The sequence below is a fragment of the Pungitius pungitius genome, chromosome 2 (genome assembly GCF_949316345.1).
Source record: "Pungitius pungitius chromosome 2, fPunPun2.1, whole genome shotgun sequence".
Classification (NCBI taxonomy): domain Eukaryota; kingdom Metazoa; phylum Chordata; class Actinopteri; order Perciformes; family Gasterosteidae; genus Pungitius; species Pungitius pungitius.
The window spans coordinates 33,265,941-33,286,347 of record NC_084901.1 but is presented as its reverse complement, the minus strand read 5'-3'; the positions used below and the strand labels follow the sequence as shown (position 1 = coordinate 33,286,347).

Sequence of the window (20,407 nt, the reverse complement as noted above, 5' to 3'; positions counted from 1 at the left end):
CGTAAGTTGTCTGCCATACAGAGCCTGCCTGCCTGCCTTTCAGAGATGAATGGTCCTGCCCTTCGGGTCCCTTATAGCGCCCTGATCCGGCGTCCCCGCCTATGACGTACCAGCTCGCCATTGGTTAGATTTCACACGTGCTTCATGACGCGGTCACGCAGGGGCGTTCCCACAGCGTCTTTAAGCAGGGTCTTGTTCCCTTCAGGGAACGAAGGTTACATACGTAACAGAGGGACGTTATCCACTTTGTCATGTCAGGGACTTATATAAGGTGCTGTAACTTTGTTGCTCCAGAATTAGAGGGTTACCTGTTTGATTATAGCCAATCCACTTCTCCAGACACCACTACACTACTGGGACCAGCCCAAACCATGAAAAACATCCCAAGACCATTATCCCACCCTTCAAAATATGTCAATATAATTTTGCCTGCAGTATATAGTGTAGCAAGGTAGTCTTCAGTATTTTTTATAGTTACATTTTAGGGGACCCCCCAAGAGTCCCAAGTCATTTCGAACCCTGCCAACATGTGATTGCGGAGGTTTTCACTTTCTTACAATTACAACCATCTCTTTTCACTGGACTACTCAACCATCAAGAACATTATAGTTTTTAAGTCGCCGCTACAAATCCGCAAATTTCTGCATCTTATTCATCCATAAACGGAGCTGGGATGCACATGTCAAGCCTCAAATGAGCGGCCCTCCGCAGGGAATGAGAGGAAGTGAACGCAGCCTTACTGTGCACGTCCCCCTCGTCCCTCTGTCCCTGCACCGCTCCATCGGCCGCGATCTGCAGGTGATGTCCGCCATTCCTGCAGTAGAGACGAGTCAGCTGCCTGAAGTCCCCCAGCGGGCCGCCGATCACCGTTTGGTCCCCCGACGCGAACATCTCGTCCCGCACAGCTGTGTGAATCAACGGGACGGTTTCCGGAGGAATGTCGGCGGGCTGAGTCCCCCCCCCCCCCCAAGAAGTGGTCAGGTGTTTACATGCTCGTGAACGAGCAGAGGCAGCTGTATGCGCGTTCCCGACGTTGGGCCTCAACCGGCACGAGGCGATGTTATGAGGTGTGATCGATGACGCCAGTGCCGGCGCTCCGCACACGCACATCACGCGCTGCGCGTAGGGCACCAAGTGCCTGGAGGGGCACCAAAAAATCTGGGACGTGAAAAATCATCACAGTAGGCTACTAGTATAAATAACAAATAAAATATGTCTAAAGCATGCTAATATGCAAAATCAATACAAAGTCAAAAGGTAATAGGCCTAGACCAAATTAGTGGAGAAAAAGGGGAACCTCCTGTGCGGCCCCCCCCCCCCCCCTCACCTCCCAGTGGTCTGTTCCATTATGCCTCAAATCTCAAATGTGGCAGACAGCTTTGAAACGGCTTCGAAAAGGCATCAAGAGTCGGGGGCGGAAAAAAGAGACAGCGGGATGATGCTCGCGCGTCGCTCTCAGCTAAGACAATGTTTTAAATCAGGGGTCCCCAAACTTTGTCTCGTGAGGACCGTTGCTAGCGGTCACCGGGCGGCCGGCTGCCCACATGTACTCGCGCTCATAATGTCCGCACGGACCGCCGTGGGTCGTAATCGGTACTCGTCCGCGGGCCGCCCGACGTTTCTGTTACCGTTACCGTTTCTGTTATCATTTGTTTTTCATGTTATCATTTACGTTTTTGCATAACAATCGGCTTCAAGAGGCATATCCCAATCTATGGATTGCTTCGTATTGCACTGACTCTCCCTGTCACAGTTACCTCTGCTGAGCGAAGCTTTTCAAAGCTCAAACTAATCAAAACGTACCTGCGCTCATCAATGGGGCAGGAACGTTTAAGTGGTCTGGCTGTCATCAGCATCAATGGGGACGTGGCTCAGAAACTGTCATATGACCTGAGAGCTGATTTTGCAGCTAGGAAATGCAGGCGTGTGCCTCTGTAGGGCCTTTGACAACTGATGGTAGTGAAAATGTTTGTAATATTGTTCTATCGGATAGCAGAATGGTCTCTTTTATAGAGATGGTAAAGTAAATTCTACTGTGCAGTTTGCACTTTATTATTATTATTTGTACTTACTGAAGAAATGTGCACATTATTACTTACACGGTTATATACTTGAATACTTTCTGCATTTACAATGTTCAGTTCCAAATCTGTGTTTTTAGTAATTGTGGTGGTATTTGGTAATTATAATTTATAATTTTATCTTTTATATAATTTATTTCTTTTCATGTTTGTTTATGTAAATTATTTATGTTTAGAAGTTATTTGGGGAATAAAGAGAACCTAACTAAGACCTAACTAAGATTCTGAATGGTTGTTATTCCTTTGGTGGTGGTGGTGGTTGGTTGGTTCGTTGGTTGGGGGGGGCACCACCAAGCATTTGTGCTTAGGGCACCCAAATGGCTAGCCCCGGCCCTGGATGACGCTAATGGTGTATTAGCTTATTAAAAGTAAATGTTAAGATAATGTAGATGTTGTTTTATTGGACAATGCAGATTTTATAAATTAAGTTGTATAAAGACAAACATTTAGTCATGAGATGTAGAAGTTGATGGTGCAGTACTTGCACTGACCTCTCTCACAGTGATGCTGCGATACAAGCAGCTGACCGCCTCCATAGGAACATACCATCCACCATGGCAAACATCTGCATGCAGCTCCGTGTTGAGAAGTAGAACACAAAGACATACAGTTCGACCTTTAATCAACGGAGGAAAAGATCAACAGGAACCACACTACAGAGGAGAAATAATACAGAGGGCTCGGTATTGAAAAACGTATTTGGAGACAAATACACCACATTTCTTTACAATGAATTATATATATATAATACACATTCATTTTTTTAATTACGCAAAACCTTTTTTTTTTTAGAGAAAGCATATACCAGTAAAACATGATCTGCCCTTGATAATTCTGAAAAGTTAATGTCTGCATATGCTTTATACAAAATAGCTTTTCAAACAATATTTGGATAGTGCAAACCTTTCCTTTTGTAGATTCAAGCTGGTCGATTACTTTCACAAACAGTCTGTGTGTGAAAAACACTTGACTCTTATCCTATTCACAGTATTAAACAATTTGACCCAAGTCGTCATGTTGGTGTAAAAAAAGAAAAGATAAAGTGTCTAAAATCAAAACAAAACACTGTACATTTGTCTTCTAGGAGCTACTTAGTTTACACCGACACGTTAAATTTGCCTGTGCTTGCTTTGGTCACCTTGTAGTCAAACATAAAATAGGCTTTTTGTGTGCAGTCGGTCGAGACTGACTACTAAGTTTACCTGAAATTCTGGCCTGCAGATATGTTAAATGTGAATCTCCTGAAGGAAAAATAGCTTATACTGGAAAAAGAGAAGCGACCACATGTGGTTATGTGATGGTGACAGATCACCTGTCGTTTCTATTGCATATTCAGACGTCCCCCTCAAAAATAGTAAGTAAGCAGATCCACTTTTGAGTAAGAAGAGGCAAGTGTGCAAGTGTGTGTGTATATATATATATATATATATAAATATAAACACCTGTTGAAATAAACAGCAGCAGAGATTTGTATACACTGAATGTGAAAGTAACCCATGGACAACCTCTATGCAGTTAATGAGGATGCTTTTCTACTATTTTGAATGAACATCGGCAACAAACGAAATCTTTTTTTCTGAGCCTGGGTAACTATGAGACGTTAATAGAAAGGTCCTAATCTTGGTGGAGAAATACACCAGAAGCACAGAAGCACACACACACACTGCGGGGATCCAAACTGACCGTTTTTTGGTTCTTCGGGACATTAAACGACTTTACACGGACAAGCACGTACTGTGGGAATCAGACATTCAATGGTTCCATTTCAATGACCTAAACGTGGGAAACGCTTCAAAATGCTTTTATATTTGAAGTTGGGGTAGTTTACTAAGAGCAAGACATTTTCCGTACGAGTTAACTTTGTTATCACACTTTATCCAATGATTTTAAATCGGCAGGGCATCCTCGTTAATCTGCTTGAATCTGTCAAAAGCATTTTTACTTTTATTAAATTAGTTAACATTCATATCAAAACCTGGATTATATTGTGCGTTAAACACATGCATCATGACAAACTGAGCTGACTGATGAAAATGTTGCAGCACATTTCAAATCCACACAACACGCAGAAGGGATGCTGTGTGAATAGCGCTCATTAGTGATGACTTCTATCCAGCGGACTGAAGCTCAGATCATTTGACAAATTCATAAGCTTTAATACTTGAACTAGTTTCCCTCTACTGATGCAAACACCGATCAGACTTTCAGCCTCCCTGAAAACAGACAAAACTGGAGTTTGGCACTGAAATAGTTCCCAGAGAATAAAAGGATCCATTTGGCCTGCCTCCATAGTCAGTGACATTACACTTTCACAGGGACATGACTCCATGAGGAGACTGCTGACAAGTTCTTTCAAACATTGGGGCTCGACTAGCTAAAGCGAACAGACAGACATGTAAATGTGCTACAGACAAGGTGCAGACGGGGCGCTACAACAGCAGAAGGCTTAAAAGGGAGCGGTCAAAGGTTATCAGCAGCGGTGGGAGGTTTATTGGGTAAAAAAAAAAAAATCAGCATGATCCAAAAAGCTATATACACGAGCCGTCTTTCATCTATATTGTTCATATTGAAAGGGATAGTTGAGACAAGTAGGGAAACGTCTCGTTAGTGTTCGCTGAACAGGAAGCTGCAGCCAGGAGCCGGTTAGCTTAGCTCAACTTACAGACCAAAAAACAGGGGAACCGACTGGTCTCGCTTACACTAAGGGTTACGAAATCGCTGTTCCGCTCGGCAACACAGGTCAGTTTCTGCTTTAACAGATCGCATACATCTGGACCCGTTGCCAGGCAACCAGCTAAATCTCCAGAAAGCACCGGCACTAAAAATCCTCCACCACTTCATTTCAAGGCGAGTTGTTTCCGTTTTCTTGTACAGATTAAACCAGCTGGATATAATGTGTGCTGCAGAGGCTTCATGGTGCCGCTGAGCTTCCAGTTCAAGTCTTTATGCTGATTCAAGTTAAACCAACCGGCTGCGGACTACAGCTTCGTATTTACCCAAACATTTGAATGGTATCTCTATTCCTGGCAGTAAACAAATATATATCACAGAAAATAGCAAAGTAACAATGCGAGCGCTTTAAATCTAAAGCCACATGCTGATTGCGAGCGTGAACATACTGTAAAAGGGTTATCGGTGGCAGAATCACGATTGCATGTTGGTCAGTTTAACAAAAGCAAAAAAAAAAAAACGATATTTTCCAAACAATTTGAGCAATGCTTAAAAACAGAAACGAGTCTCCCGGATGAACAAAATATGACATAACCTCGCAAACAAAACATGCCCTCTCTTCTGATTGGTAGACGCGGGTATCTAACATATCATTCTGTCATTCCATTATTAGGCTATTTGGGGCATGAGTAGGAACTGAAAAAAATGATCAAGCCGGCTATTTCCTATAGAAAAGCTCCGATCTACAGCTAATTAATAAAAGACTGTACAGCATAACAGTCTTTCCTCACAGTCCTTTAAAGCCGTTGGCAGGGTACAAAGTGCTCTAATCGCCATTAAGGAGTTGAGTGTGTGGATATCGCATCCACACCAAGGTCGGGCCGAGCTGCTGCTTCTACTGATCAACACGGCCATTGTACCAAAAGGAAAAAGAAGAAGAGGGGTGACTGCATGTGACATAAAAAGTACAATCAACACACGATGAAGGTATACCACGGTGGGTCTAAGAGAGCACGCCTCGAACAGGGGGGGGTTTAGATGAGATGTGACGCAAAAAAGGCACATTCTTTTCCCTTTTCTGACCGACTCGGGTGAACCTGCGAGAGGTAAGCTTGTGAGGAACCGTCCTTCAAACGACGCACGGCCAACAGTAAATCAACTATATTGTTTGGATTTACGGAAGAGCCCCCTCCCCCCCCACTGTATTAGAGAACACCTTCTGTTAAAACCTGCTATAAAAACTAAATGAGCGACGTACAGTCTGAAAGCCTACCAAGAGCGCGTCATATGAAGTAAGCTCGTTACCGTCAACCTGGAAATTTATATAAACTGTTACAATTTGAAAATGTAGAAAATGCTATCAGAACCTGTACATTTATATATGTATATATATATATATATATATATCTGTTTATCTATTTTAGATATTGTTCTGGATTTGAAGGTAAGAAACCTGAGACCACATGGATGTTAGCCTATATCTCTTTACGACTATCGTTTATCTCACAAACGCTTCCTACTCGACTCCCGACAGCCATGGCACAGAGCTGCTCACTCGCTCTCACAGACATCCTGCACTCCTGCTCTCCTTTCATCGTCGAGGAGGAAGGGGAGGGGGGGGGGGGGGTTAGGGTGGGGGGGGGGGATTGGTGAGGTGGAGGGATTTTAAGGCATCGTGTCTGTGTTACGGGGCACGATCATCTCTGGTGGAAGAGCAGAGGCTTCACGCTCCCGGCCTTGAATTTTGGTAACTGGTTGCTGATGATCTCCGCCAGCATCTCGGGGAACTCCACGCTCAGGGACTTGTTCACGAAGGTGTAGAAGCAGAAGCTGAGCAGTCCGCCGACCATCTGCGAGCACGGGGGACAACGCGTTAGGGGAGGAACATCACTGAAACACACATGCAATGTTGGCTGTTTCGAGAAGAAGAAGAAAAGTGGTGGGAGATGGTATGTATTTGGGGGGCTTTGAGCGGATCCATTACTCTAAATAAAATGAAAAGGTTTGTTGAAACGTTGAAACATTACAGGTGGTCTGATTTCACAAAGAAAGCACGAGGCGGATTGGGTACAATCCCACTTGTTGCAACCCTTTTCAAGTACTACGAATGAAAGTAACACCTCATGCATGGAGTCCAGCAGCTTGGTCAGCTGATAGAAACGCTGCCAGTTCTGGCTGGAGTTCTCCTCGCGCTTCACGATGGCTTTTCCCAGCTCCTTAATGTACGACATGCGGATATCGTCGAACACCGCCTGGCTCTTCAGGCCGTCCTTTGGCACTAGAGGGAGAAACCAAAGGTCAACTTCTGCGATGGAGATAATGATAAAAGTAATATACATCACAAAGGAGGAGGGACACCCTTTACATTTTAAATGTTCATGTGCAGGCAGTGAAGGGCGCTAAAGGGCAACAGATTAAGATACATCAAGTCCTTTTCAGGGTGAACTCCTGGTAATATTTTGCAGTACGGAGCAATTACGAGTGCAAGAACAAAGCTACACGGCCTGAGGGCCGGTGTGTGAACTGTGAGCTGTTACAGCAGCCTGCAACTATCGTTTAAATGGGTTTCATTTTTTGCTTACGTCTTCCATTCTCCTGCATCCCATCACCTCGGAGATAGCAGGCGTACGTTTCTGTATCAAACCAGGCAGCCCTGGGAAGACTTATTTACCATAATAACTGCCTGTCAGTTAAGTGAAGTGCTAGAGTGCCACCATGTGATGTGCCGCATACATCAATATTACCCTTCAGCCACTGTACAGAGTATCTGATTGGAGGAATAGCTCATGTAATGATGCACAAACACGACTCCAAGGTGAAAAGTCTGACCTGTGCTGAGCAGCAGCAGGACCTTCATGCACAAATACTCGTCGTGGGAAACCTGGAGCCGGACGAACTCGCTGGAAATCTTCAGCATCTGCTCGCACTGGTCCGCCATGTAGGGCAGCTTCATCCGCTCGCTGGTGGAATCACACAGTGGGGGTTAAGCACACGGGATTCACGAGGGCGGTTTGTGCGACCTCATTCAGGGAGATGAAGTAGCTCACTTTAATATCGCTCTAGATTAAAGGTTCAAGGTCTTGCTACAAACCAATTGGTGGATCTCATTTTAAAATCATTCTTCCAGAAGGTTGACAATGTATTTTTCAGATGAGTGAGTGAACTTATATTGTGGGTGAAAGTGAAAGTGGGGACAAACATCTTGAAATGTATGATTAAGGTTCCTTGTTCATTCCATCCACACACTAAACCAAAAATGAATTAAAAAACATGCATCACTAACCAGTATGAAACCACAACAAAAAATAAATTGCCAAAAGGCTTCAAACAAATTGAGAAAGATTGTTCCACGTCTGTCACAATCTAATTCAAATATAACAATCTGAAAAAGGCTGTAACTGTCTTTTGTTTGGAGGCGGACTGGCGAATGGAGAACAAAACATAATAAGATATTAATTATGATCATATTAACTTTCAGTTTGCGATCATGGAGAAAAACAGACAAATCAAAAGGCCTATTACAGCCTGCAGCACGAGAGCAGGGCGGACTGCTCACTGCACTCAGAGTCATCAAGTCTACGAGAGGGATGAAGCACTGATTACAGCTGACAGACAGGGTTTGGTTCCCTGGGGACGGGACACGACACACACACACACACACACACACACACACACACACACACACACACACACACACACACACACACACACACACACACACACACACACACACACACACACACACACACACACACACACACACACACACACACACACACACACACACACACACACACACACACACAATGGGCCAGCACATACTCGTTGATGACGAGGTCTGGTGCAAAGCAGAGCATGTGGCCGTTGCACTGCTGGAATGATCTCCAGCCCAGGCCGAAGGACATGAGGAAGAGCCAGGAGTACTGGAGCAGAGTCATCTGGTCGTCCAGGTGCAGGTTCCTAAAACCTGTGGGGAAGGACAGGGGGGGGGACAAAACTTGAGCCGGCTCCCAACCCGGTCGCAACGTGACACGAGAGCCACCAAATACAATAAATCTTTTGCATGTGCACTACAGACGTCACAATAATCTGTTAAAACTTAAGGTTAAATATTCCTATTTTTAGACAACGGCACAAATCATAAGACATGGCTCCGTGCTGGTTTTAATGTCCCCTGCTATATTATGAGCTGCAAATTTTCCTTCAATGTGTCCCATCTTTCTCTCTGCATATTGACCAATAGAAGCTACTATTCAATACATCCACACAGTGGACACCCTCTGCAATGGACACATTTAACCCCCCCACCCCCCCTCCTGCTGGCAGAGGCAGCCACTAACCTGGCAGAGCTTTGGCCCACTTGACGGCAGAGATGACCTGCCGCCCGCCCAGCCTGTTGAGGGTGGTCATGAGGCGGGTGGAGGTGTCCGGCAGGGTGCTGTCGTAGCCGGCGTAGATGGTGTCCGGCTCGATGGCCTTCAGCAGGGACAGCATGGTGGGAATGAGCTGAGGCATGCACTTGGGTAGGAGGGAGCGCGCCTCCACTGGCGGAGAAGGAGTCCGCTCGGGGGGGTTGTTCGGCTTTAAGCGGTTCAGCTTCTTGGTTTTTCGCGCTGCAGAGGAGGGAGAAAAAGGGTGGAATTGAGAGAAAGGCTGGAGAGGAGACGGGCGCCACCCGAACAACTGCAGGGCTCGACATACCTTCCAGGTTCATGCCCGCCATCCGACACTTGCGGAAGCGGCAGGCCGGGCAGTTCTTCCTCCTGATCTTGTCTATTATGCAGTCGTTTCTCCCGGCACACAGGTAATTATGCTGCCCTGAGGCACAGAGGAGGAAGATAAAAACTGGTTAGTTACCATCGCTGCCGTCCCACACTCCAGGGGGGGGGGGGGGGGGGTGAACTCATTTGCTGTGTCCCTGTCCTGATGTCCCGCCTTTGTAGTCAAAATGACTCCAGCATTTAAGACAGGTCAGTGACGATGGATTGAGTGAGGAATGATTCGGGGTCTTGTGGATACCTTCCACTGCTCTCTTGAAGAACACCTTGCAGCTGCCGCAGGTGAGAACGCCGTAGTGGCAGCCTGAAGCCTCGTCAGAGCACACCAGGCAGATCTTACGAGTCCCGCTCTTCCCCGGTGTTGAGGAAGCGGCGGTGACCACTTCCCTTTTGGAGGCAGAACTGGAGGGGGAGAGAAGAAATGGATATTCAGTCACTCTCTAAAAGTTTCATGTCGGGTTTTTGGAAATGTTTGAGTCTTTTATTGTACTTTCTTGTTACTTGTTCTTCCGAGTTTGTATCTCTACGGTTGAAATGCACTTATTGTAAGTTGCTTTGGATAAAAGCGTCAGCTAAATGACATGTAATGTAACGTCTCGTGGATTTTTCTACTCATCTACTCAAAATATTTCCACTCCCCCTTAGGATTATGGAATAAAACCATACAGCTTTTAAACTTTAAAGGGAAACTCAACTGTGTTTTACAGGGATGGACACGTGTTCACACGTTTGCTGGACCACAAGGATACACTGGAAACTTTTACCCAAAAACACAAAACAAGTACTACAATCTTAACTTCCAGTGTTTGAGAAAGTGTTGCACAGATGTTCCAAATTCCATCCAGAGAGAAATACTGTGTGTCAACAGAACGCCACATGTACGGCACACCCTCTCTCCTGAAAGCATCCTTGCAGTTTGGAGAGTTCCACTAGAGTTGATATTTATAACGCTGCAGTATAAATAAAGCACACTGATATAACACAAGCACTACCATCAGACTCCAGATGTTGTGGGTAGGAGAACAGAGTCCTGTTGTGCCCGTTTGAGCCTTTAAAGCCTAAATGGTCTGTGGTCACAACCTGAATCCAGTGGTTTATCACTGAAACAGCTCCTCTCCCTTTGATCCAAACCTCCATTGTTTACAGTCCTAGTAAACATCTGGTTGAAATGCACTTTTTCAAAACCACCACTAGAGGATGTCAGGACTTTGCAGCATCCCACGACAAAAGCCTTTTTTTCATTTTGATAAGCGCTGCTAATCTGTCTCTGCACACCGACACGTTTATACAGGGTCGATTCGGGGGGGGGGCAGTTATACAACCTGAGGGCATTAGCATGTCATGCCCCAGTAGTTTGTGAGCGTAGAAGGACGGGAGAACTTCAGTGAAACATCAAAGCACCAAGTCCAGAAGCATTCAGCAGCCTAGACGTGACCATGTAATAAAACTCCCCAGGGACGGAGCCCGGAGGACGCCGTCTGGCAGAGACACGGCGGAGACACGGCGGAGACGCGGCGGAGGGCTTTCGAAGCGCTACTGTGAACACGCTAGGTTCAATAAGTCTCTTACGGCTTCAATGCAACCGCGTGCTGATGTTGAGTGAGCTGCTTCCTGAGAGTCTTTGACGGCATTATGTTGTATTGCTTTCAAAACTCCTACACAAAGTACACCTTAGTGGTTTTTTTAGTGACCAAGACATTGTTTACGAACAGGTTTAGCTGTCAGTAGCAAGCTATTTAGGTCAACATAGCTAAACTATGACCTAGGCCTCTTTTAGTTTCCATTTCACTGTGTGGTTCACAGCTCATGCAGCCTCTCAAGTAACTGCGTAAATCATGAAATGTGCCAATGAAGGGCACAGAAAGTCAATTCACTGACATTAGCATCCTTTTACCGACTGTGGCGAATGCAACGCTACCTTTTACAATTCAAAGGGTATTTAACTCAAAAGGCCAGAAGTTGGAGTTTAGTTTAACGCCACTAAATCACCTGAAAACAATACATTATTTTTATTGGAATGTCAGCAAAAACCTCTTTCCCACAACTTGTCACCTTTTTGTCTGTGGAATCTGTGGATTCGAGGGGGGAGACAGTCACTGGCAAAGCTTTGTGTAAACTCGCAGCCATCCGTTACCCTCTGCTACGCTACAGCGCCCAAACAGAATGACCACGAGTAACCGGCAAAACCAACATCCCAAAAACTACAGAGAATACTTCAATAATTCAAGCATATCTGAACTTACGTAATTTACTTTCACCACACTATCCAATCAATGACCTTGCTTTCATTGAAGGTGATGGAGCTCCATTTCATAATGTAGTTCTTGGCTGCTTTGTATGTAGACTATAATGATATATTTCAATGCTCTACTACGCAGTGTGCTTTATCTCCTTAATAAACCCTTAATCCACCAGCAAAAGTCACATTGTGTTACCTGTGTTTATAAAGTGTCAGTCATCATCAGATGTGATGGAAAGCGGTTACCGTCATTGGCCAATATGCAGTCTCAGGGCTACTGGGTCAGATAAAAATAATGTCGTCTCTTAAATTTCCTAAGAAAACCTTTTGAGAAAACAATGAAAAGGTGTAAGAATGCACTATTTACTATACACGCAAGTCAATACAGCCTGTGTTTGCTATCAAAATCCCCTGCATACACAATTTCTTCTATTCAAAACAGACAGGGGTTTTTCACCGTCTATGCACTGCATATACTGCATATACTGCATATACTGCATATATGCAGTATTTCCTCACAGTATCAGTTTTTCACGTACTGTTACACCGATGTGAAGCCTTAACAGCTGATGTAGCTCCTCAGCAGGCAGAATTTATTTTTACACCTCACCTCCGGGCGCGCATGTATAGAGATTGAGTCATGGTTTTAACATTTTACAACAGTTAATAAACCCACATGCTCTGTAACGAGGTAAAAATGTTTGAGTTTAACCAAACCCTGTTTTTTTTTTTTTAAACAGTGCACTAAGTGGGGGGGTCACTGACCTCTCGATCCAGTGGTGAGGGAGGGGGCAGATTTAATTGAGAGCAGTCACTGAACCGATTAAAATCAAGAAAGCTAATTTTTTTTGTAAAAAATAATAATCAAATTCTATTAAAGACACTTTACCAAAAATGGATTTGGTTTGGTACACTGAAGATGATCCTTTGGAGCACCAAACTAATCCTGCTCCATATTCTGTGAAGAAAACCCCCAGCAAAAGGAACTTTGAAATAAATGTTTAGGAGTTACAGTGAAAATTCATCATTCCAACTAAAAAGCCAAACCTACACAGCTACAGACAGAAACTACATGAAACCACGATCAGGTCCCGGAATCCAAAGAATTAAAAATATTCAAACATCCTCCTACAAGCTGCTTTGTCATGATCAGAATCCAGTGCTTACCAGCATAACGTTATCTTTGGATCTACAAAGGGCTTTTAAAAAGGGTTGAATCATACCCAGTCAATAATAACAATATTCAGAACACTTAATCCTCGTCTCTAGTTAGTGCTTCGACGTCGGGAGGAACCGGGACCGTGATAACGGCAACAATCACACGAGAAACGGTTCTTTACTCCTGATTTTATGCAGTCGGATGTCTTCAAATTAAAGTTTCTAATCGGTAACATACGGCGCCTTTTTTACAGTATCGCAATTCATTGTATCACAACCCTGGTCTTGTTACTGGTATCATGTCCCCGATTCTTTGTCAACACACGGCCGAGACGAGTGTGAGTTCCTGTTTGGAGAACAGCCAACAACCTTCAGAAAAACCCTCCAGAAAACACCGGCTGGGCCGGAGGGTCACGCGATGCATGCAGCTCGTACTAAAGCCGCGCCGCTGCGATGGAGTAAACAGCACGCCATCTGTCTCACGCACGGGTTTATGTGGGGTTTCCCCAACAGGCTTTGATGAGACAAAATGCGCACACCCTGGCCAGCCAGCACGCCATTCAAGCTGCAAAATAATGGCGTTCTAACCACCACGGTGTTTGGAGGAGGCTAATGAGTTCAGATGGATGGTGTCAGAGGTGAGGGGGGGGGGGGGGGGGGGTCAACCCCTCCCTGGCAGCGAGACATCAGGGCAGCTTTACCAGACAGTTGGGCGCTGCTGGTTCAAATCCAATTACCGCGGCGTCAATACGTTTACGACAACAAAGGAAGCTGGAGGCGTCGTCGGCGATGGAATCAGTCGAATAAGCCATCGAACAAGTCACAAATCAGTTGTTTGCAGATGGTCACGTACAAAACGATCAAAGCAGCACAGCAGTGCGGTTAGACCACATTTCTGCTGTCTGAAAACCATCTGTTGAAGAGAGTGCATGCCATCGACAGGAAGTCCTCACATTCCCCGGGAGTTTACTATCGGACGGAGCGCAGCTGCAGCCCGGCGGCAGAGACGCCCGGAGACGGGCGCGGCGTGGAGAGAAAGCGAACCGCTCACGCCTGTGATCAATCAGAGCCGGGTTTAAATGAGTCGAGCCACTTCGCGCCACTTAGGGTAACGCCTGTGGCCCAGTGCCCCGCTTAACTGTTCCTAATCTCCCTCTAGCTGGGACCTGCCCCGAGAAGCGCGGCAGGTCACAGCTACACGTCGACCTATATCATCACAATACTCGGATAGCTCGTTTTTTTGGACAATGCGTTTACTGTTAGTCAACTTTCTGCAGCCAGCTCCAAAAAGACTTATTTCTAACCGGTTGTCCTAAAATGATAGGGATTAGGGATTTGAACAAACACCTATATTAATTAATTGTGATTTACTGTGAAGATCGCTGCTACCGATGGGGTTGACCACTGAGGGTCGACCATTGCGCTAACGTTTCTAATTGTAACTGACTGCGTGAGCACAAAGAGAGGAGAAGGAAGTGCTCCTTCCCCGAGGTGAGGGCCACCGAAATAGAATGGGAACTGGTCCGTACGCTCTGAATCGCCCTCGCGTGCGACGCAACAAGGCAGCGGTCCATGAGAGCCGGAGAGCCTGCGTCCGTCTGGTCAAAAGACTTCCCTCAAAGCGCTGCTGTGATAACAGCCCGCGTGTCTTTAGTCTTTAGGACTCCACAGAGGGACAAATGTTCACTTCGGCACTGCTGCCTCGCGAAGGTCGTTTTTTTTTTTTTTTTTTTTTTTTTTATACGGCCATTGCTTTGGTTCACAAAACCAGCCATTGGGGAGATAATCTTACACGTGACCCTCCCCCGCAGTCACTGCCTGCAAGGAGCCACTGCCCCCCCCCCCCCCCCTCCCCACAGTATTGATTAACAACCCTTCAATAACAGCTGCATTCTGTAGCCGAGTGCAGCACAGACATTTTGGCTTGAGACACCACAAGAAAAACAACCCCTGAAGGAATGCTTCCATCATTTTAGCTGTAGGTGACGATATGTGGGTGCGAGTCGGCCCCCCAGCCCGCTGCTACTGTTTACCAGACAATAATGCCTTTAGTACTGCTGGATGTGGGCGGCGACCGCTCTCCATTTTTTGGCTTTGCTGACTCAACTGCACATAAAAGTAAGAAGGGGGGTGGGGGGAGTGCAGGGACAACTCTCAGACTTCAGCTGCATCCTCCTAACCACCATGAAGGGACTTTTCTATAAACCTGTCCGGTGTCAAACCAAGAAAAACTAAATAAAAACTAAATGCAGAAAAACAACGGCAACAGGACAGTGCGTTGATAGCAGTAAAGTGACTGGCATTTGATCTGGTGTGCCGACTCGGCGCCAGCTGTGGTCAGGGCGGAGGGAAAGTAGGTCAGGAGAGTGGGGGCTTCACGGCAGCCCTGCGTGATCCGCCCGCCTGCCACAGCAAAGATATAAAAGGTGATTTGCAGTAGCTGAAAGCAACTGCTGAAAAGCTTCTGCTGACAGTCAGTCACTGACCTTGGTTGCAGGAAGCAAAGAGCGGGGGGGGGGGGGGGGGGGGGCGGAGAGAGAGAGAGAGAGATGCAGACATGCGTGTGAGGGAGGTGTGTGCCAAATCACCGCTGTGCATTAAATAGCATCTCTGACCACAGCTCACTCTCAAAACAGAGCCTCAACTGAAACGAGATATATATATATATATATATATATATAAATTAAAGCGCACCAAAAATCACACATTCAACAGGTTGCCCCCATGTGCCGCACGCACAGCTGTGGTCAAACAAAGCAATAACGGAACAACTCATACTGACACACGCTCTTCAATCATCACACACACACTACTGCAACTAAAGAATCAAAATGGCTTAACACTCCTTTGTTGTTCTCTAAAGAGTCTACACATACATTTTCCAAACTCATCAGAAGGATTGCAAGGGGATATGAAAATAAAAAAAATAAAATGTTTTAGCTCTAGAGAATATTTAGCAGACAGAAAGAAACGAGAAAATGAAAAGCTGAACTTAACATACGGTTCCATCTCCACGCAGTACATCAGTGAAAGCTCGAACGAACGATTGTTCATTTTAACAAAAAAAACGCCACTGAACACGCCGGAAAAGAACACCTCGATGTTGAAGCTACGACGCGGCTCTGCCTCAAAGAAAGATGTGAGAGCGGCTCGACTCCGTCAGCCAAGTGCATCACGCCATCAACCCAAAAACAAGTATGCAAAACCAAGTCCAACGTCTCGAACCAATTCCAGGAAACAAAAGAGTGCTTCATAATTAACTTGACCTAAACCCAGAAGCATAATTAATGGCTACGTCATTTCAAAATAATCAGGTCTGTGGGCTGGGCCAATCAAAGGCGTAACTAAACAAAACCAAAATTAGATCAGCGGTCATTAAAATATTTTCCAGTGTAAAAGAATTCATCGCAGCCGTCAGGATCAGGTCACGCCACATTTTAGTCAATTATCGTATGATGAGGGCGGTGTTGTCCCAATTTTTTCACTCAAGGTGAAGCATTCTTCCTTGTGCGAGAACCAGTTGTTTGTGAGTCACACTTAGTCAGGTCGTAAAACTGCGAGGCCAAAAATGAACTGCCGGGGTATGGAAGATGTTGACCCCGGAGACCCTGCGATGTGACGCACAGTGATATTACGAGCGCCTGTTGGCAAAGCGGCAAGCCGTGGCAGGCCGGGGTCCGCGGCGCCAGGAACGGAGCGCCGTCGCTTGCGTGAGAAGCTTCGGCGAGACGGCGACCCGGTGCCAACCGCCAGACCGCGCAGTCCCCGAAACAGCTCGGCTGGTAAGGAGCCACGAAATGTCACACAGCCCCGGGCCAGCGGCCGCAGCGCAAAAACAGACTCCCGCTCTCCGGAGAGACGTGCACATGCTAAGCCCTCACACTGATAAGCTAATACACACACCTACACAATTATCTGGGCTCACACAGGTATAATCCACACACACCAACATCTCTGCGGAACAAAAAGACTGGAAAATTGAAGCCATGTGATGTGTGAAGATGGGGTGTATATTTGGTGTTTTTCCCCCATCTGGTGCGGGTCATAATTATCACAAATGAAAAGACCAATGACCACATCTGTGTGGAAGAAACGCCCTTCCGGGTGCCAACCGTTGAGCTGATCGCTCCTCGTTAAACACCCTGAATCAGACGGCGTGAAGGTAAGACGGACAAAAGATGAGCAAAAAGAAAAAGACACGGCTCCTTTACGACTGAATCTCAAAAAAGGCACAATCACAGAGGAACACATCCAACCCTACAGGGCAAGAGGAGGAGCTGTGCAGAAGACACTTTATTGGGCTGCGGGGAGACAAAATACTTTTGACTCTATTAGCATCTAAATGTCTGCGTTCAATCTCCCATGAGTAAAGTCCCATGGGTGAGTCATCAGAAATGGGCGCGTTTTTCCCCCCCATTCTCTCTGCTACTGAGCTTCCTTCTTCCTCAACAGGCCTGTCGACTCTGTGGAGGCCACAAGTCACTCGTCCCTAGTCAAACTGATCGCTCCGTTCCTTGGGGACACATCAGCTCCAAGTGAAGACGGCGCACATCGCAGGTTTAAATACCCACAACATCCTCCTGAATCCCCACCCACCTGTTGAGTTGATGAATACGAGCAAAGCCAACGAGCTGATCAAGCAAGAAACACAGTAATAGAAAAGCTCCCAGTTCAGATTTGCCATAAACACATATTGAAAAAACGGCACTAATTAATACTTTTAATTAATGTCATTAACATTAATGTCACGTCAAAACTAATTATGATACTGATCCCAGGTTACTAAAGCCATGTTGCGTCTCTAAATTAATTGCTGATAGAGTTAATAATTAAATGGGTGGGGTGGTGTATGCATAATGTCTGATACTATGTTTACAGAAGTCTGGTTACACGAGCTGTCATTTAAACCTGATTTATACATTGAAAACACTTTCCTTATACACATTATAAACATGTAAACCATAGAACAGCATGGATTAACATTAACCCGTATTATCATTAAAAGTCAGCGAGTACTTGACGGTGACATTTCTCAGGGTGAAAAACGTAAGGAAAGTGGCTCTAAAACTGCACGTGAACGTCTGCATTGTGTTCACGCTGAAAATAACGAAGGGCAGTTCGACCTTGTTGGCAGTGCAGGACAATGAAAGACACTCGGCACGAGAGCACTCAACGCGAGACACAGAATGAAAGCTGTGGTGAAGGTTACCCTCGCTAAAGCGAAAGGTCGGGTCGGACCACATTTTGACTTGCATTTCTTACCTGGCACAGCTGGTGGGGTAAGACGGCGAGCAGGAGAAAGCCTCACTGGCGCGGAGCATCGCAGAGCTGTTCCCGACGTCTTGGGTGCGGCTCCAGGCCCTGCCGATGGTAGACAGGCTGGACACCGGCTTGTGCTCCGTGTGCTGCGGAGCTTCACCGCTGCTCGGGTTCACCCCAAAGTGGTAGCTCTGTCCCCCGGAGGTGCTGACGCCACAGATGGAGATGGAGCTGGAGCTGGGCATGTCGGTGGTGGAGGTGCCGCTCAATTGACAGTAACTCTGGCCCGCAGACGTCCTCTCCTGTTTGATCACACCTTGGGTGCACAGCTGAATGAAGCCGACGTCTTTCTCTTTCTTCACCAGAGCAGACAGAGGGGTTGTGGGGATTAAGGAGGCCGATGGGCATTGGGTGGCACTGGACAGTTTTGGACTTGACACATTGCTGCCGCTGAGAGACACGGTGCTGTTGATGCTCTCAACGACAGGCTTCATGTCCCTCTCTGAGCCTACGTCCCCGAGCAGGGAATCATCTGTCAGAGTGGAAAGGAAGGCATCGTCCCCTACATAAAAATATGAGGGGGACCCGCTGAGCTCAATGTCTTGGAGCAGGTCTATAGAATTGTCAATCAAAAATTTCTGGTTCACGTCCATGTCTTTCCCAATGTGATCGAAGGCATTATCAAGGTCAATGTGGTCTTGCTCACCCGTATCCATGGAGAAATCCTCCGTTTTCGTGTGAAAGAAATTGGGATCAGATCCCCCAATAAGTGAATCCATGCAGGACTGTGAGATGTCTGCTGTGCTCGCCTCCAACTGGGGGAAGTTCTCCCTCAAAGTTTGGCGGCCGTAGGAGGGAGAGGTTTGTGTCTGGAACAACTGCTGCTGCTGCTGACGGAGCTTCTGGTCCCTGCTCAGATACGACTCTTGGTCTTCCAACAAGGGGCCTACGGCGCCAGTGGCGGAGGTGAGCTCCTCTGGAAGGGGGCTGTTGCTGAGGCCGTAAGGCACCTGTCCTGGCTGCATCAAAGGGCTGGATGGAAGAAGGAGAGAGGTGGCGGAAGTGATGGACATGGCACTGTGCGGAGCCACTTTCAACAGACCTCCATTCTCAGGGCTTTCAGTGTAGACCAATTTGCTCAGATGATCATCTCTTCTATACGTTATCTTCTTCACGCCACCATTGTCCATCTTGTTTTTGTTGATGTCAGGAGGGGGGGGGGGGGGGGGAAATAAACAGAGAGCGTTAACACACGGGGCCAAGTACAGTGCATAGCAACTACGTTAAAATTCAGTCAAATGGGGCTGTCAAAACGCGCACTGCGCCACTAAACTGTTATGTCATTTAAAACGGTAGCTGGTCAAGAGTATGCAGAGAGAGCCACACTCGTTGGGTCCGAGTGAGACTGGAGAAAGTTGCCAGCATGCCCCCCCCCCCTCTGCGCGCCCTTGATAGCTCTCTTTAGCTGCGTTATAAGCTAATTGTTTTAGCAACATGTCAACATGGGCTCAGAGACAGCATCGTCCCATCGGATAGCCACCGTAACGCAGCTTACGGTTCACACTCAAACACGCGTCGGACCGCACAGCACACGCACGCACGCAGGCTGCCACGACGCTGAGCGAAGTCAAAATATCGCTAGCGTTAGCTCATAGGCTAACTGCTGGGACGCTAGCTAGCAATGCGGCTAACGGGGGAAGAGCCTGCGAGGAGCCGTTTCGCACGAGCGCCGTTGACAGCGACGTTAGCCCGACGTCCAGCGCCGCCCCGATAACCGAACGGCAACAACGCTCCACGCTTCTGCATTCGTCTTGTTTTTTGGGGTCTAAATGCAACAACACACGACAACTGAAAGCGCAATAAAAGCCTCGTATTTACCGTTCAAATGAGCGATTGCTGGTACGTGTCCGCGGGTCTTCTGTCAACATTGTTTTGGTTTGACCCAAGTGGCACCGCTGACTCAATGTTTGCTGCCTTCAGACGCTTCCTGCTGCGGCGTCTCGCTGCGTGACTTGATCAAACGAGTCAACACGTCACGTTGGGTGTGTTTACTTGTGCGAGTTTTTTTTTTTTCAATCTCACGGTGCGATCTCGCCGTTAATTGTCACGCAAACTGGGCTGGACTGAGCGAGCTGCGGAGAGTCCGCAGCTAGCCATTAGAAAAGTAGGCGCTAACCTCCAAGAAAAACAGACAAAATGGAGATCTGAGCGACTCAACCCCA

General features: G+C 46.7%; 2 protein-coding genes across 3 annotated transcripts in view; both read right to left on the bottom strand.

The window, feature by feature from the left end:
- Positions 1–2,708, bottom strand: part of fgf1a (fibroblast growth factor 1a) — a 10,250-nt gene extending 7,542 nt beyond the window's left edge. The window contains exons 1-2 of one of the 2 annotated variants that reach the window (XM_037460940.2): positions 2,573–2,708; positions 741–905 (exon numbers count right to left, since the gene is read on the bottom strand). In XM_037460940.2, the coding sequence (XP_037316837.2) occupies positions 741–905; positions 2,573–2,687 (280 nt within the window). In that variant the 5' untranslated portion in view covers positions 2,688–2,708. Of the gene's footprint in view, positions 1–740; positions 949–2,572 lie in introns of both variants that reach the window. The other variant, XM_037460939.2, reaches the window with a different exon arrangement.
- Positions 2,687–20,407, bottom strand: nr3c1 (nuclear receptor subfamily 3, group C, member 1 (glucocorticoid receptor)). The gene is made up of 9 exons (XM_037460936.2): positions 20,064–20,407; positions 18,189–19,375; positions 9,771–9,931; positions 9,453–9,569; positions 9,092–9,364; positions 8,574–8,718; positions 7,581–7,711; positions 6,872–7,029; positions 2,687–6,601 (listed from the first exon to the last, which is right to left on the bottom strand). Exons 2-9 carry the CDS (start codon positions 19,373–19,375, stop codon positions 6,449–6,451), a joined length of 2,325 nt encoding a protein of 774 aa, XP_037316833.2. The 5' UTR covers positions 20,064–20,407; the 3' UTR covers positions 2,687–6,448.